The 27,722-nt window shown below is 43.0% G+C and overlaps 1 protein-coding gene across 1 annotated transcript in view; it reads left to right on the top strand.

The window, feature by feature from the left end:
• Positions 1-27,409, top strand: part of trpc4a (transient receptor potential cation channel, subfamily C, member 4a) — a 59,197-nt gene extending 31,788 nt beyond the window's left edge. The window contains exons 4-6 of the mRNA XM_031809087.1: positions 14,133-14,273; positions 21,984-22,160; positions 27,203-27,409. Of these exons, the coding sequence (XP_031664947.1) occupies positions 14,133-14,273; positions 21,984-22,160; positions 27,203-27,409 (525 nt within the window). The remainder of the gene's footprint in view (positions 1-14,132; positions 14,274-21,983; positions 22,161-27,202) is intronic.
• The last annotated feature ends 313 nt before the right edge of the window (positions 27,410-27,722 follow it).

The raw sequence follows: 27,722 nt of genomic DNA, 5'->3' as shown, positions 1-27,722 counted from the left end.
GGGGTATTGTGATGTCATTATGGGGTATTGTGATGTCATTATGGGGTATTGTGTGTAGATTGACGAGGACATGTATTTATTTAATCCATATTAGAATAAGGCTGTAACTTAACAAAATGTGGAAAATGTCAAGAGGACTGAATACTTTGAATGCCCTGTATTTCCCAACAGATCAAACAGACCCACAAATCATTTGAAAACAAATCAAACATTGATAAACTTCTGGTAGGCGAAATACCGCAGTGTGCAATCACAGCAGCAAGATTTGTAGCCTGTTGTCATGAGAAAAGGGCAACCAGTGAAGCTTAAACAACATTGTAAATACCACCAATATATATCTGTTTATTTATCTTTCCCTACTATTTGCTAAAACACTGTTCATACTGTAGCTGATAATATAATACTTGAAACTTCTTTATCTTTTTCAAACTTTTTAATTGCACTGTTTACTTTGGTTATTGTTTACTTCACTTGCTTTGTAAACACATTTCCCATGTCAGTAAAGCCCCTTTGAATTAGAGACAGAGAGAGAGAGAGAGAGAGAGAGAGAGAGAGAGAGAGAGAGAGAGAGAGAGAGAGAGAGAGAGAGAGAGAGAGAGAGAGAGAGAGAGAGAGAGAGAGAGAGAGAGAGAGAGAGAGACAGAGGGGGAGACAGAGGGGGAGAGAGAGAGAGACAGAGAGAGAGAGAGAGAGAGAGAGAGAGAGAGAGAGAGAGAGAGAGAGAGAGAGAGAGAGAGACAGAGGGGGAGACAGAGGGGGAGAGAGAGAGAGAGAGAGAGACAGAGAGAGACAGAGAGAGAGAGACAGAGAGAGAGAGAGAGAGACAGAGAGAGAGAGAGAGAGAGAGAGACAGAGAGAGAGAGAGAGACAGAGGGGGAGACAGAGGGGGGGAGAGAGAGAGAGAGAGACAGAGAGAGACAGAGGGGGAGACAGAGGGGAGAGAGAGAGAGAGAGACAGAGAGAGACAGAGAGAGAGAGACAGAGAGAGAGAGACAGAGAGAGAGAGAGACAGAGAGAGAGAGAGAGAGAGAGACAGAGAGAGAGAGACAGAGAGAGAGAGAGACAGAGAGAGAGACAGAGAGAGAGAGACAGAGAGAGAGAGAGACAGAGAGAGAGAGAGAGAGAGAGAGAGAGAGAGAGAAATTGCATGTGTGCTTGCCTTTGTCTGTTTCAGTTTATCATGGCAAATATTTCATCATTGCTTTGTTGGGATGTGATGAGAGGATGTGTGTGATTCCTGATAGTATGTTTGCCTCTTGACATTGAGATCAAGAGAGAGAAAATTGTGAATCCCATTTATTGCTATTGTCCTCTTCTGCTGAGAGATTTATTAATCCACAGATTGATTTTTGGGGTGACTGCTAAAATTGTCTGTACTAGTCTTACCATGCCGCCGCATGCTGTCTGACCTATGTTTCCACTATATTAATTCTGCAGTGTTGCCTTCTACTGTGTCTTCATTTACTCCAGTTCCATCAGCGTAATGGGGAATGATTTGGGTTTCGGGATGCAGAGACAGGTTTTGAGTTCTACCTCACATTCCTACTGAGCTGCTTGTGTGTTGTGTCTCGTTCTGCAGGTGGAGATAGGAGGACTGTACTTGTGGCAGCTTGAATTTTAGATCAATGTTTGTTAGAATATCTGTTTTTAGCCTGTACAAATTCATGATAGAGAGCGACTCTATCTATATGAGAGTACTCATGAAATGGGCCCGTGTTAATTCAGGTGTTAAATTAACTCTAAGTATTACATTAACACTCGTTGGTGTAAAACTACTCCAGTGTTGGTGTTAAGAACTGGTGTTAAACAAAAACCACACCCATTATTATCATATTTCCCAGCATGCTCTATTGCAGTTAGATTTTTTAATTTTTTATTGTTTGTTAGAATATCTGTTTTTAGTACTTGATATTAATGTTATGGACACCTTTAGGTATTAAAAAAATATAATTAGAAAAATCTTTGATAAAATATTACATGTGGGTTTTACTACAGTAGCACTTAGAAATGCATTGAAACACATTCATAAATGACAAAGACAAAAAATAAATCAGAAGGTTTTGAAGTGTTTTATTTTTATTTTATTTAACCAGGAAAGTCAGTTAAGAACAAATTCTTATTTTCAATGACGGCCTACAGGGGAACAGTGGGTTAACTGCCTGTTCAGGGGCAGAACGACAGATTTGTACCTTGTCAGCTCAGAGGTTTGAACTTGCAACCTTCCGGTTACTAGTCCAACACTCTAACCACTAGGCTACCCTGCTGCTGTCTCTCCTATTGTCACGCCCTGACCTTAGTATTCTTTGTTTTCTTTATTATTTTGGTTAGGTCAGGGTGTGACAAGGGTGATATGTGTGTTTTTGTCTCATTCTAGGGACTTTGTACTTTGTAATGGAAGAGAGCCATTACACTATGTGTAGTTGCACGTTAGCACATTGTTTATATCGCAGTCACGTTCGTCTTATTCATTTTGTTGTTTTTGTTTAAGTGTTCTTCATTAAATAAAGAAGAATGTATTCTAACCACGCTGCGCTTTGGTCCACTCCATACGATGATCGTGACAGAATAACCCACCAACCAAGGACCAAGCAGCGTGGTAACGGACAGCAGCAGCACTCAAAGGACATCTGGACTTGGGAGGAGATTCTGGACGGCAAAGGACCCTGGGGAAAGGACCCAGGGGAATATCGCCGTCCCAAAGCAGAGCTGGAGGCAGGGAAAGCAGAGAGGCGCCGGTATGAGGAGGCAGCACGGCGGCGCGACTGGAAGCCCGAGTGGCAGCCCCAAAAATGTATTGGGGGAGGGCACACGGGGAGTGTGGCGAAGTCAGGTAGGAGACCTGCTCCAGCTCCCAGTGCTTACCGTGGAACGAGAGGGCGTTGTACCGGTGCGTGTGGATAGCCCGGTGCGGTACATTCCAGCTCCTCATATCGGCGGGCTAGAGTGGGCATCAAGCCAGGTGCCATGAAACCGGCTCTATGTATCTGGTCTCCAGTGCGTCTCCTCGGGCCGGCATACATGGCACCAGCCTTACGAATGGTGTCCCCGGTTCGCCAGCACAGCCCAGTGCGGGCTATTCCACCTCGCCGCACTGGACTGGCTATGGGGAGCATTCAACCAGGTAAGGTTGGGCAGGCTCGGTGCTCCAGATCTCCAGTGCGCCTTCTCGGTCCGGTTTATCCGGTGCGTGGAGATGCACCACGCACCGGCCCTCCGGTGGTTGCCCCCCGCAACAGGCTTCTTGTGCGTCGCCAGAGCCCAGTTCTCCCTGTTCCTCCTCCCCGCACTCGCCCTGAGGTGCGTGTCCTCGGCCCAGTACCACCAGTGCCGGCCTGATTTAGACCAGGGACACCAGGTGGGTGATACTCCTCTAATCGGGGACTGATTTAGACCTGGGACACCAGGTGGGTGATACTCCTCTAATCGGGGACTGATTTAGACCTGGGACACCAGGTTGTTGATTCTCCTCTAATCAGGGACTGATTTAGACCTGGGACACCAGGTTGTTGATAATGGACCTCTGTACGCCTATGTAGATATTCCATAAAAAATCTGCCGTTTCCAGCTACAATAGTCATTTACAACATTAACAATGTATCAATTTGATGTTATTTTAATGGACAAAAAATGTGCTTTTCTTTAAAAAACAAGGACATTTATAAGTGACCCCAGACTTTTGAATGGTAGTGTATATTGGGAGTAGTGCCTTTCCTCAGCCACAGTGTGTTATATGTGCAAAAGTGCTATCTCACAACTCGGTGAAACATTCACTCTTACGCAGACATTTAGAAACAAAACACGGCAATTTGAAAATTAAGCCACAGGAGTTTTTTTTAAACGAGAACTAAGAAACTTTCAAGTAGTAACAGCCACCATTTAATAAGAAGGGGCTAGAAGCGTTGTTGGGGAATAATCAGAATTAGTTGGTAACATAGGTAAGATGTTTTATAGTCATCATATGTTTGTAAGTTACTTCTCATCAGAATGTTTATTTGTGTATAATACTGTGGCAATACTGTGCAGTCATCTGTTCTCTGTCAAGACTAAGTTACTTGGGTCGGAGAGAGGGGAGAGGTCAAGCGTGTATCTCTTGGCTCCACAATGTCTGTGTGCCAGTTAATGTGTCTCTGTGATCTTGTCAAGCTAGGATGGATTTGATATATGCCTGTTGATATGGGGATTTGGTTTATGGTTCTGAGTTTGAGAAAATAACATAGTTTAGGAGACAAAGCTGAACGATAAATTATGGCCAATGCTGTCTGGCTATGTGTGTCTTTGCTATAAAGGATCTCAGGGTCATCACAGGGTTGTGATGGAGCTCATATAATTAAAGATGAACTTTGGGATAACTCTGACTTGTGTGTGGTTTGCTCTCATGATTTGGTAAATACAGGAAATTTCCACGACAGCGTCTTATATGGTGAGCTACCGAGTGGCTAGGAAAGGCAAGCCCCATACTATTGTTGAGGACTTCATTCTTCCTGCTGCTGCGGATATGACTGGGACAATGCTGGGGGAAAATGCCCCAAAAACTATACAGACGATGACTTCATCAAACAACACTGTTTCATGACGAATCAGTGACATGGCAGGAGATGTTTTGAAACAAGTACTGCTTCGCATACAAGCCAGTGAATTATATGCGTTACAGCTGGATGAGTCAACAGATGTGGAGGGCCTGGCACAGCTCCTGGTATATGTCTGTTACAGCTGGATGAGTCAACAGGCCTGGCACAGCTCCTGGTATATGTCTGTTACAGCTGGATGAGTCAACAGGCCTGGCACAGCTCCTGGTATATGTCTGTTACAGCTGGATGAGTCAACAGGCCTGGCACAGCTCCTGGTATATGTCTGTTGCATTTATGTGGGGTCAATTAAGGAAGACATCCTCTTCTGCAAACCACTGGAAACCAGGACAACCGGAGATGATATTTTTTTATGTATTGAACTGCTTTGTGACATCAGATGGACTTTGGTGCTCAAGATGTGTTGGTATCTGTACTGATGGAGCAAAAGCCAGGACAGGGAGAACTAGTGTAGTGGTAACGCGCAAGCAGTTGCTCCTGACGCAACTTGGGTAGACTGCAGCATCCACCAAGAGGCTCTTGGGTAGACTGCAGCATCCACCAAGAGGCTCTTGGGTAGACTGCAGCATCCACCGAGAGGCTCTTGGGTAGACTGCAGCATCCACCGAGAGGCTCTTGGGTAGACTGCAGCATCCACCGAGAGGCTCTTGGGTAGACTGCAGCATCCACCGAGAGGCTCTTGGGTAGACTGCAGCATCCACCGAGAGGCTCTTGGGTAGACTGCAGCATCCACCGAGAGGCTCTTGGGTAGACTGCAGCATCCACCGAGAGGCTCTTGGGTAGACTGCAGCATCCACCGAGAGCTCTTGCTGCCAAGGGAATGCCTGACAGCTGAAAGGCAAATGTGGACACAACAGTGAAAATGGTTAACTTTGTTAAAAGCAAGGCCCTGAACTCTCATGTATTTTCTGCACTATGCAATGATATGAGCAGCGACCATGTACTGCTTTGCCAACATACAGAAGTGAGCTGGTTATCAAGGGGAAAAGTATTGACATGGTTATCAAGGGGAAAAGTATTGACATGGTTATCAAGGGGAAAAGTATTGACATGGTTATCAAGGGGAAAAGTATTGACATGGTTATCAAGGGGAAAAGTATTGACATGGTTATCAAGGGGAAAAGTATTGACATGGTTATCAAGGGGAAAAGTATTGACATGGTTATCAAGGGGAAAGTATTGACATGGTTATCAAGGGGAAAAGTATTGACATGGTTATCAAGGGGAAAAGTATTGACATGGTTATCAAGGGGAAAAGTATTGACATGGTTATCAAGGGGAAAAGTATTGACATGGTTATCAAGGGGAAAAGTATTGACATGGTTATCAAGGGGGAAAGTATTGACATGGTTATCAAGGGGAAAAGTATTGACATGGTTATCAAGGGGAAAAGTATTGACATGGTTATCAAGGGGAAAAGTATTGACATGGTTATCAAGGGGAAAAGTATTGACATGGTTATCAAGGGGAAAAGTATTGACATGGTTATCAAGGGGAAAAGTATTGACATGGTTATCAAGGGGAAAAGTATTGACATGGTTATCAAGGGGAAAAGTATTGACATGGTTATCAAGGGGAAAAGTATTGACATGGTTATCAAGGGGAAAAGTATTGACATGGTTATCAAGGGGAAAAGTATTCAAAAAATGTTTTTGCTGCTTTAGGTTTATTATATTGTTATAGTTTTGTTATATATATATATATATAGTTTTTCCACTTGTCTGACCGCTTGCATGATGATGAGTTTCTCACACGACTGGCCTATCTGAGTGATGTTTTTTACAGGGACTCTCCGCAACTATATTCAATGTGCAGGACAAAATTTAGGCTATGATTAAGAAGTTGGAGCTCTTCTCTGTCTGCATTAACAAGGACAAACTGGTCCTTCCATCATTGTATGATTTTTTTTGTGTGCAAATAAACTCAAGCTTACGGACCATGTCAAATGGAATATAGTGAGGCACCTGAGTGATTTGGGTACGCATTTACACAGGTACTTTCCGGAAACGGATGACACAAACAACTGGATTTGTTATCCCTTTCATGCCCTGCCTCCAGTCCACTTACCGATATCTGAACAAGAGAACCTCATCAAAATTGCAATAAGAGGCTCTGTGAAAATTGAATTTAATCAGAAGCAACTGGCAGATTTCTGGATTGGACTGTGCTCAGAGTATCCTGCCTTGGCAAATTGCCCTGTTAAGACACTGATGCCCTTTGCAACCACGTACCTATGTGAGAGTTGATTCTCGGCCCTCACTAGCATGACAACTAAATACAGGCACAGAATGTTTGTGGGAAAGGATTTAAGACTGAGACTCTCTCCAATACAACCCAACATTGCAGAGTTATGTCCCTTCAAACACCCTTATTCACAATGTTCAATGAACAAATGATATGTAAGATGGCTAAATAAAGAGCAAAATGGTTGATTATTATATTATTATTTGTGCCCTGGTCCCATAAGAGCTCTTTGTCACTTCCCAGGATCCAGGGTGTGACAAAGACTCACCCATGTTTAATAAATGTATCATATAGTGTGTGTGTGTGTGTGTGGTTTGCTTACAATGATGGCAAAAAAACAACATTTGAGAGTGTGCTGACCCTGGTGCTAGAGGGGGTACAGCTGGAGGTTGAATGTTTGAAGTGGTACGGGACTACACCACTGGTGTAAAGAAACCTATTCGTCCAAACCTCAAGTGTTAGTTTTTACAAAGTTATTGGACTGTTTACCCTTGTAGGATAGCCAGAATTATTACTAAATCATTGGAGGCCGGAGAGAAAAATTGCATCTTGTCAGGCTTGATTCTGACTACAGGTTAGCTGACAGGCTCGACCGTTAAACTCATCATGTTTCTTCTCAAATCCACAGGACTTAAAAGAAAGTAGAGACAAGACAGATGTTGATTTGGAGACATGTAGTATTGAAGTATTATGTAGTATTGAAGTATTATGTAGTATTGAAGTATTTTCATATTTTGGTGTACACGTTTTATATGAATTCAAAATTTATAAATATATATATATTTTTAAAGATTTTCTCAGAAAACCAAGCACATCTCTGTGAAATGTCAAAGGATCACTGGCCGTATAGCCTTTTACATTTAATTCAGCTCATGTCATGCTAATTTACCTGTTTTTGCGACCCCTTTGAAGATGATTTATGACATGAATAATCATATTTGTCGAGGTGAAATGTATTTTATGACATAAGGAAGTGATATTTCATCACCCTCTGGGGCAGAGTTGGTGGACACCACCCGAATCCAGGGTTTCCTAAGGGGGGCACGTTTAGGTTTTTGCCCCCCTAACACTACACAGCTTAACGTGCCCCCCTAACTCTACACAGCTTAACGTGCCCCCCTAACTCTACACAGCTTAACGTGCCCCCCTAACTCTACACAGCTTAACGTGCCCCCCTAACACTCCAGGGTTTCCTAATGGGGGCACGTTAAGGTTTTTGCCCCCCTAACACTACACAGCTTAACGTGCCCCCCTAACTCTACACAGCTTAACGTGCCCCCATAACTCTACACAGCTTAACGTGCCCCCCTAACTCTACACAGCTTAACGTGCCCCCCTAACACTACACAGATTAACGTGCCTCCTTAACACTACACAGATTAACGTGCCTCCCTAACACTACACAGCTTAACGTGCCCCCCTAACACTCCAGGGTTTCCTAATGGGGGCACGTTAAGGTTTTTGCCCCCCTAACTCTACACAGCTTAACGTGCCCCCCTAACACTACACAGATTAACGTGCCTCCTTAACACTACACAGATTAACGTGCCTCCCTAACACTACACAGCTTAACGTGCCCCCCTAACACTCCAGGGTTTCCTAATGGGGGCACGTTAAGGTTTTTGACCCCCTAACTCTACACAGCTTAACGTGCCCCCCTAACACTACACAGATTAACGTGCCTCCTTAACACTACACAGATTAACGTGCCTCCCTAACACTCCAGGGTTTCCTAATGGGGGCACGTTAAGGTTTTTGCCCCCCTAACTCTACACAGCTTAACGTGCCCCCCTAACACTACACAGATTAACGTGCCTCCTTAACACTACACAGCTTAACGTGCCCCCCTAACACTCCAGGGTTTCCTAATGGGGGCACGTTAAGGTTTTTGCCCCCCTAACTCTACACAGCTTAACGTGCCCCCCTAACACTACACAGATTAACGTGCCTCCTTAACACTACACAGATTAACGTGCCTCCCTAACACTCCAGGGTTTCCTAATGGGGGCACGTTAAGGTTTTTGCCCCCCTAACTCTACACAGCTTAACGTGCCCCCCTAACACTACACAGATTAACGTGCCTCCTTAACACTACACAGCTTAACGTGCCCCCCTAACACTCCAGGGTTTCCTAATGGGGGCACGTTAAGGTTTTTGCCCCCCTAACTCTACACAGCTTAACGTGCCCCCCTAACACTACACAGATTAACGTGCCTCCTTAACACTACACAGCTTAACGTGCCCCCCTAACACTACACAGCTTAACGTGCCCCCCTAACACTCCAGGGTTTCCTAATGGGGGCACGTTAAGGTTTTTGCCCCCCTAACACTACAGGGTTTCCTAATGGGGGCACGTTAAGGTTTTTGCCCCTGTGTAGTGTTAGGGGGGCACGTTAAGCTGTGTAGTGTTAGGGGGGCACGTTAAGCTGTGTAGTGTTAGGGGGGCACGTTAAGCTGTGTAGTGTTAGGGGGGCACGTTAAGCTGTGTAGTGTTAGGGGGGCACGTTAAGCTGTGTAGTGTTAGGGGGGCACGTTAAGCTGTGTAGTGTTAGGGGGGCACGTTAAGCTGTGTAGTGTTAGGGGGGCACGTTAAGCTGTGTAGTGTTAGGGGGGCACGTTAAGCTGTGTAGTGTTAGGGGGGCACGTTAAGCTGTGTAGTGTTAGGGGGGCACGTTAAGCTGTGTAGTGTTAGGGGGGCACGTTAAGCTGTGTAGTGTTAGGTGGGCACGTTAAGCTGTGTAGTGTTAGGGGGGCACGTTAAGCTGTGTAGTGTTAGGTGGGCACGTTAAGCTGTGTAGTGTTAGGTGGGCAAAAACCTTAACGTGCCCCCCTTTGGGGGTCCTGGGTTTGGGAAACACTACCCTACACTGTTTGATTTTAACAGCTACTCTCACCTCTTCACACACCCGCGCACGCACACACACACACACACACACACACACACACACACACACACACACACACACACACACACACACACACACACACACACACACACACACACACACTGTGTTGTTACATTCATATTCATCACCAATATTGTGCAGGCCTCTCTTCTTCTGTCCTCAATACGAGTAACGCAATGAATAAACATTAAAGGGAGGAGTGGGCTATGATTTTGTTTCATTCCTGCGCTGCTATTAGCATAGCGCACCATCTCTCCGACCAAACCAACACGCGCACACACACACACACACAAACACACACACCCCCCCCCAGTCTGTGTTGGTGCACAGTGTACAGCCATTAGGTGTAGATTATTTGATGATAAATCCTATCAAACCTATGTGCACTTTCCTCCACGTGTAATGTGTTTGTGATGTGTTTGTGGCATATTTTCAAAGATCAGTCAAGCAAGACCTGATGAGCAGTTTGATATGTGCCCCAGCCGGCCACGTAAAGGCACTGTGGATTTATTTTCCCTGGTTGACATAGACATGCTGAGGAAAGGGATATCACAACAAGTTATAACAGCCCTGTCTGTGACTTACCCTGTCTGTGACTAATACCCCACCCGTGACTAATAACCCTGTCTGTGACTAACCCTGTCTGTGACTAATAACCCTGTCTGTGACTAATACCCCACCCGTGACTAATAACCCTGTCTGTGACTTACCCTGTCTGTGACTAACCCTGTCTGTGACTAACCCTGTCTGTGACTAATAACCCTGTCTGTGACTAACCCTGTCTGTGACTAATAACCCTGGCTGTGACTAATAACCCTGGCTGTGACTAATAACCCTGTCTGTGACTAACCCTGTCTGTGACTAATAACCCTGTTTGTGACTAATAACCCTGTCTGTGACTAATAACCCCACCCGTGACTAATAACTCTGTCTGTGACTAATAACGCCATCTGTGACTAATAACCCTGTCTGTGACTTACCCTGTCTGTGACTAACCCTGTCTGTGACTAATAACCCTGTCTGTGACTAATAACCCTGTCTGTGACTAATAACCCTGTCTGTGACTTACCCTGTCTGTGACTAACCCTGTCTGTGACTAATAACCCCATCCATGACTAATAACCCTGTCTGTGACTAACCCTGTCTGCGACTAATAACCCTGTCTGTGACTTACCCTGTCTGTGACTAACCCTGTCTGCGACTAAACCTGTCTGCGACTAACCCTGTCTGTGACTAATAACCCCATCCATGACTAATAACCCTGTCTGTGACTAACCCTGTCTGCGACTAATAACCCTGTCTGTGACTTACCCTGTCTGTGACTAACCCTGTCTGTGACTAATAACCCCATCTGTGTCCCAAATGACAACCTGAACTCTTCTCCTTAGTGCACTACTCTTGACCAGGGCCCAAAGAGCCATGGGAAAGACAACCACCTGATTTGACCAGGGCCCAAAGAGCCATGGGAAAGACAACCACCTGATTTGACCAGGGCCCAAAGAGCCATGGGAAAGACAACCACCTGATTTGACCAGGGCCCAAAGAGCCATGGGAAAGACAACCACCTGATTTGACCAGGGCCCAAAGAGCCATGGGAAAGACAACCACCTGATTTGACCAGGGCCCAAAGAGCCATGGGAAAGACAACCACCTGATTTGACCAGGGCCCAAAGAGCCATGGGAAAGACAACCACCTGATTTGACCAGGGCCCAAAGAGCCATGGGAAAGACAACCACCTGATTTTCCTCTCTCCCCCCTTTTTTCCTTCATTTTAATTTCCCTCTCTCTCCATTATTAAGGGAGATCAGATAAAATATGTTTTAATTAAAATAAACTCACACACACTCCTGTCTTCCAGTCGGTGTGAGTGACAGCAGTTAACTGAGGGGCTTTAGACAGAAGGAGATAAGCCGATCAGAGACTGAGTTTGTACCTAAACTAAATTATTCTGTCAGAAAATATATGAAATTAAAGGAATGTTCCAGAGCAAGACGTATGCGATATGCCTCACTGATTTGTCCTGATCTGGGGCTGCGTTCGCCTATTCACTATATCCCAGAGGTTATCTTACTCCCTCAAGGGCTTTTACCTACACTGCCTTGGAACAACACCTTACATGTTGGAGGCTCGAGAGAGAGAGAGAGAGAGAGAGAGAGAGAGAGAGAGAGAGAGAGAGAGAGAGAGAGAGAGAGAGAGAGAGAGAGAGAGAGAGAGAGAGAGAGAGAGAGAGAGAGAGAGAGAGAGAGAGAGAGAGAGAGAGAGAGAGAGAGAGGAGAGAGAGAGAGAGAGAGAGAGAGAGAGAGAGAGAGAGAGAGAGAGAGAGAGAGAGAGAGAGAGAGAGAGAGAGAGAGAGAGAGAGAGAGAGAGAGAGAGAGAGAGAGAGAGAGAGAGAGAGAGAGAGAGAGAGAGAGAGAGAGAGAGAGAGAGAGAGAGAGAGAGAGAGAGAGAGAGAGAGAGAGACATAGAGAGAGTGAGAGAGAGAGAGAGAGAGAGAGAGAGAGAGAGAGATAATGGACTGGATTGCTGGTCAGCAATTGCCTTTCACTCCCATTACCTTCCTGCCATGATCAGGAATTACAGCTGACTGCCTCTATAAGGTTTATGACATGTCAGGTGATCATTCATCCGTATATCTCAGGGCTAACTGTTCTCTGTCCATCTCTATAACACAGGGCTGAGTGCTCTCTATTCATCTCTATAACACAGGGCTAACTGTTCTCTGTCCATCTCTATAACACAGGGCTGAGTGCTCTCTGTGTATCTCTATAACACAGGGCTGAGTGCTCTCTGTTCATCTCTATAACACAGGGCTGAGTGCTCTCTATGTATCTCTATAACACAGGGCTAACTGTTCTCTGTCCATCTCTATAACACAGGGCTGAGTGCTCTCTGTCCATCCCTATAACACAGGGCTGAGTGCTCTCTGTTCATCTCTATAACACAGGGCTGAGTGCTCTCTATGTATCTCTATAACAAATGGCTAACTGTTCTCTGTCCATCTCTATAACACAGGGCTGAGTGCTCTCTGTCCATCCCTATAACACAGGGCTGAGTGCTCTCTATGTATCTCTATAACACAGGGCTGAGTGCTCTCTGTCCATCCCTATAACACAGGGCTGAGTGCTCTCTGTTCATCTCTATAACACAGGGCTGAGTGTTCTCTATTCATCTCTATAACACAGGGCTGAGTGTTGAGTGTTCTCTAGTCATCTTTATAACACATGGCTGAGTGATCTCTAGTCATCTTTATAACACATGGCTGAGTGATCTCTATTCATCTCTATAACACAGTGCTGAGTGTTCTCTATTCATCTCTATAACACAGTGCTGAGTGTTCTCTATTCATGTCTATAACACAGTGCTGAGTGATCTCTATTCATCTCTATAACACAGTGCTGAGTGATCTCTATTCATCTCTATAACACAGTGCTGAGTGATCTCTATTCATCTCTATAACACAGTGCTGAGTGTTCTCTATTCAAAGTAAGATAGTCCCCTTACAGGTCTGTCTGTGTAGTAAGATAGTCCCCATTCAGGTCTGTCTGTGTAGTAAGATAGTCCCCATACAGGTCTGTCTGTGTAGTAAGATAGATAGTTAGCAAGAGAGAGTTTTTTTATGGGCTGCGTCTCAATCCACCTCAAATCAAATCTGATTTGTCACATACACCTGGTTAGCAGATGTTAATGCGAGTGTAGTGAAATGCATTAATATCCAACCAGTAATCTAACCTAACAATTTCACAACAACTACCTTATACACACAAGTGTAAAGGAATGAATAAGAATATGTACATAAACAAAAAATATGAATACACATTATTCAATTTATGTTAGTCACATGTCTGTGGAACTTGTTCAGTTTATGTCTCAGTTGTTGAATCCTGTTATGTTCATACAAATATTTACACGTGTTAAATTCGCTGAAAATAAACGCAGTTGGACAGTGAGAGGACGTTTCTTTTCTTGCTGAGTTTAGTTTTGTGCCAACAAAGTGGTTAAACACGTGTCCAATATATACATGTTTATACATGTTTATTTCTTCCTAGAACAGACACTTCAAAACATTGTTTTATTATATTTTTGTTTTGCCATTTGAACATGTTATTCAAAGTATTTCTATATTTCTATAATATAAATGTAATGTTTTATCAAATTATTGTTCAATTTTTTTTCTGCGATATATGCAGCAGTCCTAAAACTAGAATTCAAATAGCTAAATGATAGATGGTACGACTTTCTTAAAACAATTCCACATGTTAAATCCCTCCCTTCCTGATTATTTGAATGATTGGTTGATGAGTTGATTTATTGGTTGGTTGATTGATTGATTGGTGGATGAATGGATTGCTTGACTGATCCTTACCTGGCTTTCCCTCTGCCCCGCCCTCTCTCCAGGTTCCTCCGATCCTATTGGACAAGCAGTTCTCTGACTTCACTCCTGACATCACCCCCATCATTCTGGCAGCTCACACCAACAACTATGAGATCATCAAACTACTGGTGCAGAAAGGAGTGGCTGTTCCACAACCACACGAGGTACTGTAACCCTACCAGTAGTATAGTGGTATAGTATTTTAAATAGTGGTATAGTATATTATACAGTACTATAGTATATTATATAGTTGTATAGTGGTATAGTATATTATACAGTACTATAGTATATTATATAGTTGTATAGTGGTAGAGTATTTTAAATAGTGGTATAGTATATTATATAGTACTATAGTATATGATACAGTTGTATGGTGGTATAGTATATTATGCAGTAGTATAGTATATTATATAGTGGTATAGAATATTATACAGTGGTATATTATACAGTAGTATAGTATATTATATAGTTGTATAGTGGTATAGTATATTATGCAGTAGTATAGTATATTATATAGTGGTATAGTATAGTATATAGTGGTATAGAATATTATACAGTACTATAGTATATGATATAGTTGTATAGTGGTATAGTATATTATTTAGTAGTATAGTATAGTATATAGTGGTATAGAATAGTATACAGTACTATAGTATATGATATAGTTGTATAGTGGTATAGTATATTATTTAGTAGTATAGTATATTATATAGTTGTATAGTATACAGTGGTATATCATATTATATAGTGGTATAGTATATTATTTAGTAGTATAGTATATTATTTAGTAGTATAGTATATTATGCAGTGGTATAGAATAGTATACAGTACTATAGTATATGATATAGTTGTATAGTGGTATAGTATATTATTTAGTAGTATAGTATAGTATATAGTGGTATAGAATAGTATACAGTACTATAGTATATGATATAGTTGTATAGTGGTATAGTATATTATTTAGTAGTATAGTATAGTATATAGTGGTATAGAATATTATACAGTACTATAGTATATGATATAGTTGTATAGTGGTATAGTATATTATTTAGTAGTATAGTATAGTATATAGTGGTATAGAATAGTATACAGTACTATAGTATATGATATAGTTGTATAGTGGTATAGTATATTATTTAGTAGTATAGTATATTATATAGTTGTATAGTATACAGTGGTATATCATATTATATAGTGGTATAGTATATTATTTAGTAGTATAGTATATTATTTAGTAGTATAGTATAGTATATAGTGGTATAGTAAAGTATATAGTGGTATAGAATATTATACTGTACTATAGTATATGATATAGTTGTATAGTGGTATAGTATATTATTTAGTAGTATAGTATATTATATAGTGGTATAGTAAAGTATATAGTGGTATAGAATATTATACAGTACTATAGTATATGATATAGTTGTATAGTGGTATAGTATATTATTTAGTAGTATAGTATATTATATAGTTGTATAGTATAGTATACAGTGGTATTGTAACGGCGTTCTTCATTTGTTGAAAGAGAGTCGGACCGAAATGCAGCGTGGTGGTTACTCATGTCTTTAATGAAGAAAAAAAGTGACGATACATGAAATAACTTAATAAATACAAAAACAACAAACGGAACGTGAAACTATTACAGCCTATCTGGTGAACACTACACAGAGACAGGAACAATCACCCACGAAAGACAAAGCGAAACTCAGGCTACCTAAATACGGTTCCCAATCAGAGGCAACGAGAATCACCTGACTCCAGATTGAGAACCGCCTCAGGCAGCCAAGCCTAACTAGACACACCCCTAATCATAGCAATCCCAAATCCTATAAAACCCCAATACGAAACACAACACATAAACCCATGTCACACCCTGGCCTGACCAAATATATAACGAAAACACAAAATACTATGACCAAGGCGTGACAGGTATAGTATATTATATAGTAGTATAGTATATTATTTAGTAGTATAGTATATTATGCAGTGGTATAGAATATTATACAGTGGTATATTATACAGTGGTGTAATATATTTTATAGTGGCATAGTATATTATACAGTAGTATAGTATATTATACAGTAGTATAGTGGCATAGTATATTATACAGTAGTATAGTGGTATAGTATATTAAATAGCGGTATAGTATATTATGAAGTAGTAGTGTGGTATAATATATAGTGGTATTGTCACGTTCGTCGTACGGAGGAGACCAAAACGCAGCACGATTAGAATACACACTTTTTAATGAAGAACACTTAACAAACTATACAAAAACAACAAACCGAACGTGAAGCTATATAATACTAGTGCAGACACAGGCAACCAGACATACACATAGATAATAACCCACAAAATACCCAAAGAAGATGGCTGCCTAAATATGGTTCCCAATCAGAGACAATGATACACACCTGCCACTAATTGAGAACCAATCTAGGCATAGACATATAAAACACCTAGATAGTAAACAACCCCAAAAACCTACAAAACCTCTAGACAGTACAAAAACACATACATCGCCCATGTCACACCCTGACCTAACCAAAACAATCAAGAAAACAAAGAATTCTCAGGTCAGGGTGTGACAGGTATAGTATAGTATGCAGTAGTATAGTATATGATACAGTTGTATAGTGGTATAGTATATGATACAGTAGTATAGCGGTATATTGTATTATGCAGTAGTATAGTGGTATAGTATGTTATGCAGTAGTATAGTGGTATAATATATTAGGAAATAGTGTAGGATATGAAACAGTAGTATAGTGGTATAGGATATTATATAGCGGTATAGTATATGATACAGTAGTATAGTGGCATAGCATATTCTGCAATATTATTGTGGTATATTATATGGTGGTATAGTATGTTATGCAGTAGTATAGTATATGATACTGTAGTATAGTGTTATAGTATATTATATAGTGGTATACTATATGATAAGGTAGTGTAATGGTATTGTATATTATGCACTAGTATAGTCCATTACATAACGGTATAGTATATACAGTAGTACAGTGGTGTAGTATATGCAGTAGTGTAGTATATTATATGGTGGTATAGCTTATGATGCAGTTGTATAATGGTATATTATACAGTAGTATATTATATAACGGCATAGCATATGATACAGTTGTATAGTGATATAGTATATTCCAAACCAAATGAAATCAAAGTTTATTTGTCACGTGCGCCGAATACAACAGGTGTAGTAGACTTTACAGTGAAATGCTTACTTACAGGCTCTAACCAATAGTGTGAAAAAAGGTGTGTGTGTGGTAGGTAAGTAAAGAAATAAAACAACAGTAAAAATACATTTGAAAATCAGAGTAGCAAGGCTATATACAGACACCGGTTAGTCAGGCTTATTGAGGTGGTATGCACATGGAGATATGGTTAAAGTGACTATGCATATATGATGAACAGAGAGTAGCAGTAGCGTAAAAGAGGGGTTGGCGGGTGGTGGGACACAATGCAGATAGCCAGGTTAGTCAATGTGAGGGAGCACTGGTTGGTCGGGCCAATTGACATAGTATGTACATGAATGTATAGTTAAAGTGACAATGCATATATGACAAACAGAGAGTAGCAGCAGCGTAAAAGAGGGGTTGAGGGGGGGGGGGGACACAATGCAAATTGTCCGGGTAGCCATTTGATTACCTGTTTAGGAATCTTATGGCTTGGGGGGTAAAAACTGTTGAGAAGCCTAGTTGTCCTAGACTTGGCACTCCGGTACCGCTTGCCATGCGATAGTAGAGAGAACAGTCTATGACTGGGGGCGGCTGGGGTCTTTGACAATTTTTAGGGCCTTCCTCTGACACCGCCTGGTATAGAGGTCCTGGATGGCAGGCAGCTTTGCCCCAGTGATGTACTGGGCCGTACGCACTACCCTCTGTAGTACCTTACGGTCGGATGCTGAGCAGTTGCCGTACCAGGCAGTGATGCAACCGGTCAGGATGCTCTCGATGTTGCAGCTGTAGAACCTTTTGAGGATCTCAGGACCCATGCCAAATCTTTTTATTTTCCTGAGGGGGAATAGGCTTTGTCATGCCCTCTTCACGACTGTCTTGGTGTGTTTGGACCATTCTAGTTTTTTTTATGTGGACACCAAGGAATTTGAAGCTCTCAACCTGCTCCACTACAGCCCCGTCGATGAGAATGGGGACGTGCTCAGTGCTCCTTTTCCTGTAGTCCACAATCATCTCCTTAGGCCTGATTACGTTGAGGGAAAGGTTGGTTGTTATTCTGGCACCACCCGGCCAGGTCTCTGACCTTCACCCTATAGGCTGTCTCGTCGTTGTCAGTGATATCGGTGATGTCACTGTTGTGTCGTCTGCAAACTTAATGATGTTGTTGAAGTCGTGCCTGGACATGCAGTCGTGGGTGAACAGGGAGTACAGGAGGGGACTGAGCACGCACCCCTGGGGAGCTCCAGTGTTGAGGATCAGCGTGGCAGATGTGTTGCTACCTACCCTCACCACCTGGGCGCCTGTCAGGAAGTCCAGGATCCAGTTGCAGAGGGAGGTGTTTAGTCTCAGGTTCCTTAGCTTAGTGATGAGCTTTGAGGACACCATGGTCTTGAACGCTGAGCTGTAGTCAATGAATAGCATTCTCATATAGGTGTTCCTTTTGTCCAGGTGGGAAAGGGCAGTGTGGAGTGCAATAGAGATTGCATCATCTGTGGATCTGTTTGGGCGGTATGCAAATTGGGGTGGGTCTAGGGTTTCTGGGATAATGGTGTTGATGTGAGCCATTACCAGCCTTTCAAAGCACTTCATGGCTACGGATGTGAGTGCTACGGGTCTGTAGTCATTTAGGCAGGTTGCCTTTGTGTTCTTGGGCACAGGGACTATGGTGGTCTGCTTGAAGCATGTTGGTACTACAGACTCAAATCAGGGACATGTTGAAAATGTTAGTGAAGACACCTGCCAGTTGTTCAGCACATGCCCGGAGCACACGTCCTGGTAATCCTGGTAATGATGGTTCGTCGCAGGGCATAGCAGGATTTCTGGTAAACTTCCGGGTTAGAGTCCCGCACCTTGAAAGCGGCAGCTCTACCCTTTAGCTCAGTGCGAATGTTGCCTGTAATCCATGGCTTCTGGTTGGGGTATGTACGTACAGTCACTGTGGGGAGGACGTCCTCGATGCACTTATTGATAAAGCCAGTGACTGATGTGGTGTATTCCTCATCGGAAGAATCCCGGAACACGTTCCAGTCTGTGATAGTAAAACAGTCCTGTGGTTTAGCATCTGCTTCATCTGACCATTTTTTTATAGACCGAGTCACTGGTGCTTCCTGCTTTCATTTTTGCTTGTAAGCAGGAATCAGGAGGATAGAGCTGTAGTCAGATTAGCCAAATGGAGGGCGTGGGAGAGCTTTGTACACGTCTCTGTGTGTGGAGTACAGGTAATCTAGAATGTTTTTCCCTCCCTCTGGTTGCACATTTAACACGTTGATAGAGATTTGGTAGAACTGATTTAAGTTTCCCTGCATTAAAGTCTCCGGCCACTAGGAGTGCCGCCTCTGGGTGAGTGGTTTCCTGTTGGCTTATTTTTTTATACAGCTGACTGAGTGCGGTTTTAGTGCCAGCATCTGTCTGTGGTGGTAAATAAACAGCCACGAAAGGAATAGCTGACAACTCTCTAGGCAAGTAGTGCGGCCTGCAATTTATCACAATATACTCTACTTCAGGTGAGCAAAATCTAGAGACTTCCTTAGATTTCTTGCACCAGCTGTTGTTTACAAATATGCACAGACAGTTCATTTTTACATTTAAGAGACACTCTTATCACACCATAGTACCATCAGACTTCTGATATCAATGCAAGGTGAAGTGGAGCCACACAATTGTGAACCGCTGGGGGGGGGGGGGGGGAAATGGTATAGGAAAGTATTTTGTATTTTGAATTTACAAATTACAGGTTTTGAAAGTATTATTCCACCAAATACATTCAGCTTTTAATACAACATACAAAATACTCAGAAGTAATTGAAATGGGTATTTCAAATGCATGTGACACAAATACTGCCCATCTAGAACCTAGCATCAACAACCCAACCTTGTACTGGCAATGGGTTGTTAAGTGACCCAATCACCCAAATTGAGATGTTTTTAATTCAGCATTTATTAGTGTGTTGCAGATAAAGGGGTGTCCATTTGAGGTGGGTTTGATGTAAAGAACATCACGGGTGTGTTGTAACTGTGTGGAGGGTGTGTCTTGTGTCTCCTGGTGCGTTGTAACTGTGTGGAGGGTGTGTCGTGTGTCTCTAGGTGCGTTGTAACTGTTTGGAGGGTGTGTCGTGTGTCTCTAGGTGCGTTGTAACTGTGTGGAGGGTGTGTCGTGTGTCTCTAGGTGCGTTGTAACTGTGTGGAGGGTGTGTCTTGTGTCTCCTGGTGCGTTGTAACTGTGTGGAGGGTGTGTCTTGTGTCTCCGGGTGCATTGTAACTGTGTGGAGGGTGTGTCGTGTGTCTCCGGGTGCGTTGTAACTGTGTGGAGGGTGTGTCATGTGTCTCCGGGTGCGTTGTAACTGTGTGGAGGGTTTGTCGTGTGTCTCCGGGTGCGTTGTAACTGTGTGGAGGGTGTGTCTTGTGTCTCCTGGTGCGTTGTAACTGTGTGGAGGGTGTGTTGTGTGTCTCCAGGTGCATTGTAACTGTGTGGAGGGTGTGTCGTGTGTCTCTAGGTGCGTTGTAACTGTGTGGAGGGTGTGTCGTGTGTCTCCGGGTGCGTTGTAACTGTGTGGAGGGTGTGTCTTGTGTCTCCTGGTGCGTTGTAACTGTGTGGAGGGTGTGTCGTGTGTCTCCAGGTGCATTGTAACTGTGTGGAGGGTGTGTCGTGTGTCTCTAGGTGTGTTGTAACTGTGTGGAGGGTGTGTCTTGTGTCTCCTGGTGCGTTGTAACTGTGTGGAGGGTGTGTTGTGTGTCTCCAGGTGCATTGTAACTGTGTGGAGGGTGTGTCGTGTGTCTCTAGGTGCGTTGTAACTGTGTGGAGGGTGTGTCGTGTGTCTCCGGGTGCGTTGTAACTGTGTGGAGGGTGTGTCTTGTGTCTCCTGGTGCGTTGTAACTGTGTGGAGGGTGTGTCGTGTGTCTCCAGGTGCATTGTAACTGTGTGGAGGGTGTGTCGTGTGTCTCTAGGTGCGTTGTAACTGTGTGGAGGGTGTGTCGTGTGTCTCCGGGTGCGTTGTAACTGTGTGGAGGGTGTGTCGTGTGTCTCCGGGTGCGTTGTAACTGTGTGGAGGGTGTGTCTTGTGTCTCCTGGTGCGTTGTAACTGTGTGGAGGGTGTGTCGTGTGTCTCCGGGTGCGTTGTAACTGTGTGGAGGGTGTGTCTTGTGTCTCCAGGTGCATTGTAACTGTGTGGAGGGTGTGTCTTGTGTCTCCTGGTGCATTGTAACTGTGTGGAGGGTGTGTCTTGTGTCTCCAGGTGCATTGTAACTGTGTGGAGGGTGTGTCGTGTGTCTCTAGGTGCGTTGAAACTGTGTGGAGGGTGTGTCGTGTGTCTCCTGGTGCATTGTAACTGTGTGGAGGGTGTGTCTTGTGTCTCCAGGTGCATTGTAACTGTGTGGAGGGTGTGTCTTGTGTCTCCTGGTGCATTGTAACTGTGTGGAGGGTGTGTCTTGTGTCTCCAGGTGCATTGTAACTGTGTGGAGGGTGTGTCGTGTGTCTCTAGGTGCGTTGAAACTGTGTGGAGGGTGTGTCGTGTGTCTCCGGGTGCGTTGTAACTGTGTGGAGTGTGTGTTGTGTGTCTCCAGGTGCGTTGTAACTGTGTGGAGGGTGTGTCTTGTGTCTCCAGGTGCGTTGTAACTGTGTGGAGGGTGTGTCTTGTGTCTCTAGGTGCGTTATAACTGTGTGGAGGGTGTGTCTTGTGTCTCCAGGTGCGTTGTAACTGTGTGGAGTGTGTGTCCAGCTCGGATGTGGACAGCCTTCGCCACTCCCGATCCCGTCTCAACATCTACCGAGCCCTGTCCAGCCCTTCCCTCATCGCCCTCTCCAGTGAAGACCCCTTCCTCACAGCATTCAGACTGAGCTGGGAACTACAGGAGCTTAGCAAGGTGAAGTTTGATCAAGGGGGGGGGGTCTATTGATTGATTAGTTGACTGAGAACACATTGTCATTTACAACATCAACCTGGGGATAGTTACAGGGGAGAGGAGGGGGTTGATCTATTGATTGATTAGTTGACCTTTTTTTTACCAGGTAAGTTGACTAAGAACACATTCTCATTTACAACAATCAAGGGGCAACTGATTGATCAAGGGGCAACTGGTTGATTGATTGGCTGATTGATTAGTTGTTTGGCTGATTAGCTGGCTGTTTGTATAAGGGCTCTGGGCCAGATCCAGATGCAGACACTGGAGGTAGATTGTTTGAGTATTTTATATTTATTATTTCCAAAAAGGGTAGAGAAGAGAATGGTCGTGGACAGGAAAAAGGTCAAAACCAGATCAGAGTCCAGGAGGTACAGAGTGGCAGGCAGGCTTGAGGTCAGGCAGGTGGGTACAGAGTGGCAGGAAGGCTTGAGGTCAGGGCAGGCAGAATGGTCAGGAAGGCTTGAGGTCAGGGCAGGCAGAATGGTCAGGAAGGCTTGAGGTCAGGGCAGGCAGAATGGTCAGGAAGGCTTGAGGTCAGGGCAGGCAGAATGGTCAGGAAGGCTTGAGGTCAGGGCAGGCAGAATGGTCAGGCAGGCGGATACAGAGTCCAGAAAACAGGCAAGGGTCAAAACCGGGAGGACTAGCAAAAGAGAGAATAGCAAAAGCAGGAGCACAGGGAAAAACACACTGATTGACTTGAAACAGACAAGACGAACTGGCACAATGAGACAGGAAACACACCGGGGAAAAATAAGTGACACCTGGAGGGGGTGAAGACAATCACAAGGACAGGTGAAACAGATCAGGGATGGAGTCCCTGGAGAAGGCGGGAACGAGATGCTGGTTAGGAGTAGTATTATCATGAGGAGACGTATACTTGGAAAACGGAAGAGGGATTAAGGGAAATTGAGAGGGAGAGACGGTTTAAGAGAGAAAGAAGGAAGAAGAGGGTGCACTTGAATCAAATAAGAATGGTGGAAAAAAGGTAGATGGTTTGTTAAAGAAGAAGGGAAGAAGGGTAGGGGGCAGCATTCGGAATTTTGGATGAAAGCATGCCCAAATTAAATGGCCTGCTACTCGGGCCAAGAATATATGATTTGCATATAACTGGTAGATTTGGATAGAAAACCATCTAAAGTTTCCAAAACTGTTAAAATAGTGAAGAAGCAGAGGCTGAAGACAGGAGGGAAAATGGAAGTGAATGAGGGTGAAGTATCAGAGGTGGAAGGTTTGGTGAAGTTCCCTGAGTCCGAGGTTTGAACCGAGGCTCAAGATAAAGATGAGTCTGACAGTAGGAGTGAAGTTTATGGAAAAAGTGGACTCTTGCCTTTTGGCTGATCCATTTGTGGTTTCACGGTGGGTGAAAAAATAGTTAAGTAATTTGGAATTGGTGAAGGTAACCAGAAGTGATCTAGTGTTAATTGTTTGTGTTTCTGCTGGTCAGAGGTAGAAGGCGCCCGGAGTAAAACAATTGGGGGCCAGAAAAGTTAATTGTTTTGTTCTCAAGAAAAGGGCACCAATGAAAGGAGTGATAACTGGGGTAGCAGTAGATTTAAACGTTGACCAGCTGAGGGCAAAGATTTCCAGTGTATGTGATGCTCATCATTTGATGCGACATAGACAGGGTGGCGAGAAACAGGGGAAACAGAAGAGTCATTGTCTGTTCTTTTGAATTTTGAAGTCAAGTCTTTGCCTGACAAAAGTGAATCTAGGACACACTTGAAGTTGGAAGTTTACGTACACCTTAACCAAATATATCTGAACTCAGTTTTTCACATTTTAAGAATGTGAGATGTCAGAACAATAGTAGAGAGAATTATTTATTTCAGCTTTCATTTCTTTCATCACATTCCCAGTGGGTCAGAACTTTACATACACTCAATTAGTATTTGGTAGCAATGTCTTTAAATTGTTTAACTTGAGTCAAACATTTCAGGTAGCCTTCCACAGGCTTCACAAAATAAGTTGGGTGAGTTTTGCACCATTCCTCCTGACAGAGCTGGTGTAACTGAGTCAGGTTCATAGGCCTCCTTGCTCGTACACACTTTTTCAGTTCTGCCCACAATTTGTCTATAGGATTGAGGTCAGGGCTTTGTGATGTTCACTCCAATACCTTGACTTTGTTGTCCTAAAAACGTCTCTAGGGTAGGGGGCAGCATTCGGAATTTTGGATGAAACATGCCCAAATTAAACAGCCTGCTACTCGGGCCCAGAATATATGATATGCATATAACTGGTAGATTTTGATAGAAAACAATCTAAAGTTTCCAAAACTGTTAAAATAGTGTCTGAGTATAACAGAACTGATTTGGCGAAAACCTGAGAAATATTTATATATAATATATATATATTTTTTGGGGGGTTTTGTAGTTTTTATTTCAATGCCAGTTGTACAGTATCCATTGACTTAGGACTCAAATTGCAGTTCCTATGCCTTCCACTAGATGTCAACAGTCTTTAGACATTGTTTCAGGCTTGTATTCTGATAAGTAAGACCAGTCTGAATGAGTGGACCCTGACGTGACACAGAGCTTTTTCATGAGCAATCCTGAGAGAGTGCCTTTCTTGTTTACCTTTTATATTGAAGACGTTATTGTCCGGTTGACATATTATAGATCATTTAGGCTAAAAACAACCTGAGGATTGAATATTAACATCGTTTGACATGTTTCTATTAACTTTACGGATACAATTTTGATTTTTTTGTCTGCCTGTTTTGTCTGCGTTTGAGCCTGTCAATTACTGAAGAAAACCCGCAAACAAAACAGAGGTTTTTGGATATAAAGAGACTTTATCGAACAAAAGGAACATTTATTCAGTAAATTAATGTATTCTGAGTGCAACCATATGAAGATCATCAAAGGTAAGTGATTGATTTTATCTCTTTCTGACTTGTGTAACTCTTCTACATGGCTGGTTACTGTTTGTAATGATTTCTCTGCTAGGCTATGTTCTCAAATATTCGTAAGGTATGCTTTCGCCGTTAAGCTATTTTTAAATCTGAGAACTTGTTTGGATTCACAAGAAGTTCATCTTTAAACCTAAACCTGTGTTCTGAATTTTTATAATGAGTATTTCTGTATTTGAAATTGGCGCTCTGCAATCTCACTGGATGTTGGCCATGTGGGACCCACATACCCTAGTGAGGTTAAGCCATTTTGCCACAACTTTGGAAGTATGCTTGGGGTAGTTGTTCATTTGGAAGACCCATTTGCGACCAAGCTTTACCTTCCTGATTGATGTCTTGAGATGTTGTTTCAATATAGCCACATAATTTTCCTTCTCATGACGCCATCTATTTTGTGAAGTGCACCAGTCTCTCCTGCAGCAAAGCACCCCCACAACATGATGCTGCCACCCACGTGCTTCACGGTTGGGATGGTGTTCTTCGGCTTGCAAGCCTCCCCATTTTTCCTCCAAACATAACAATGGCTTTATGGCCAAACAGTTCTTTTTTTTCAAACCAGAAGACATTTTTCCAGAAAGTACGATCTTTGTCTCCATATGCAGTTGCAAACCGTTGTCTGGATTTTTTGCAGTGGCTTCTTCCTTGCTGAGGAGCCTTTCAGGTTTTGTCAATATAGGACTTGTTTTACTGTGGAAATAGATACTTTTGTACCTTTTTCCTCCAGCATCTTCACAAGGTCCTTTTTCTGAGGTCTTGGCTGATATCTTTTGATTTTCCCATGATGTCAAGCAAAGAGGCACTGAGTTTGAAGGTAGGCCTTGAAATATATCCACAGGTACACCTCCAATTGACTCACATGATGTCAATTAGCCTATCAGAAGCTTCTAAAGCCATGACATCGTTTTCTGGAATTTTCCAAGCTGTTAAAGGCACAGTGTATGTAAACTTCTGATCCACTGGAATTGTGATACAGTGTGAAATAAGTGAAATAATCTGTCTGTAAACAATTGTTGGAAAAATGAATTGTGTCATGCAGGAAGTAGATGTCCTAACCGACTTGCCAAAACTAGTTTGTTAACAAGAAATTGGTGGAGTGGTTGAAAAACGGGTTTTAATGATTTAAACCTAAGTGTATGTAAACTTCCGACTTCAACTGTATATAAGTTATCCTGTATGAGCGTATGTGCCTAATACATTACGATGTTACAGGTGTCCAGCTTATGGGCATGTGGCAACAGTGTGTAGGAGGGAGGGTCCAAGGAGTGAGAAATGTGCAGAAGGGCATTTAGACAAAGGAATGTGTAGCATTGGGGAAAGTAATGGAATGTGTTAATTGTAGGGGTGCCCATGGAGCTGGGGATCAGAAACGTCCCGTGCGAGAGAGAGGCAGGTTGAGGTTTCCAGGGTTAGAGTAGACCAGAAGTTGTCATATGCTGAGCCAGTGAAGAAAGTAGAGGAAGATGGGTCAAGGGGGAGGGATCCTGAGATGAGTGGTAGATGAGTAGTAGATATGTACCTATACAGAGGGATAGGCCAAAAAGTCATATGTAAGATTTAGTAAGATTGGATTTTTATCATTTATAGCAATGGTTATCACGAGTACTGCAGGGATGGAACTGAAGTTGCAGAAAATTGAGGTTGTGGTGACAGCTGCAGAGAGGTATTTTGACTTGACATCAGAAGAGTTACAGGATGTGTTAAATGGGATAATGACATGAGGAATAAATACATTTAGTTAGTGGAGTAACGGGGTTGTTCATGTTATATAATTTTGAAAGTGTAGTGTTAGATGGTAAGGTATTTATTTATTACATTTTATCTATGAAGTGTAAGGGAGTTGTACTCCGGTCAAGTAGGTGGCGGTAATACAACAAATTGGTTGCCAACCGCCGTTAAACCTTAGAAGAAGAAGAAGAAGGCTGGCTGATAGGCTGGCTGATAGGCTGGCTGATAGGCTGGCTCGGCGGGTGGTTCGTTGGTTGAGTAAATTAAGATCCCTTCCACTCCAAGCTAATCTTATGATGATCTTTGATGGGCCCTGGGTTTTTTCATTGAATGAATGAATGAATATACTCTGCGCTCCCTTTTACCCCAGGTGGAGAATGAGTTTAAGTCGGAGTATGAGGAGTTATCCCAACAGTGTAAGCAGTTTGCTAAAGACCTTCTGGATCAGACCAGGAGCTCCAGAGAGCTGGAGATGATCCTGAACTACAGAGACGACATCAACCTGCTTGAGGAGGAGGGAAACAACGACCTGGCTAGACTCAAACTGGCTATTAAATACCACCAGAAAGAGGTATGAGTTTATACTATACACACTACTACACTACACACTACTACACTACACACAACTACCTGGCTAGACTCAAACTGTCTGTTAAATACCACTGGAAGGTTGGTAGGGGTTTACACTACACTGAACAAAAATATAAAGCAACATGTAAAGTGTTGGTTTCATGAGCTGAAATCAAAAATACCAGAGATTGTAATTACTCACAAATACCTTATTTCTCTCAAATTTTGTGCACACATTTCTTTACATCGCTGTTGGTGAGAATTTGTGATTTGCCAAGGTAATCCATCCACCTGACAGGTGTGGTATATCCAAAAGCTGA

This window comes from Oncorhynchus kisutch, linkage group LG29 (assembly GCF_002021735.2).
Source record: "Oncorhynchus kisutch isolate 150728-3 linkage group LG29, Okis_V2, whole genome shotgun sequence".
Taxonomy (NCBI): domain Eukaryota; kingdom Metazoa; phylum Chordata; class Actinopteri; order Salmoniformes; family Salmonidae; genus Oncorhynchus; species Oncorhynchus kisutch.
The sequence above is the reverse complement of the archived record's forward strand: the minus strand, read 5'-3'. Positions and strand labels throughout refer to the sequence as shown.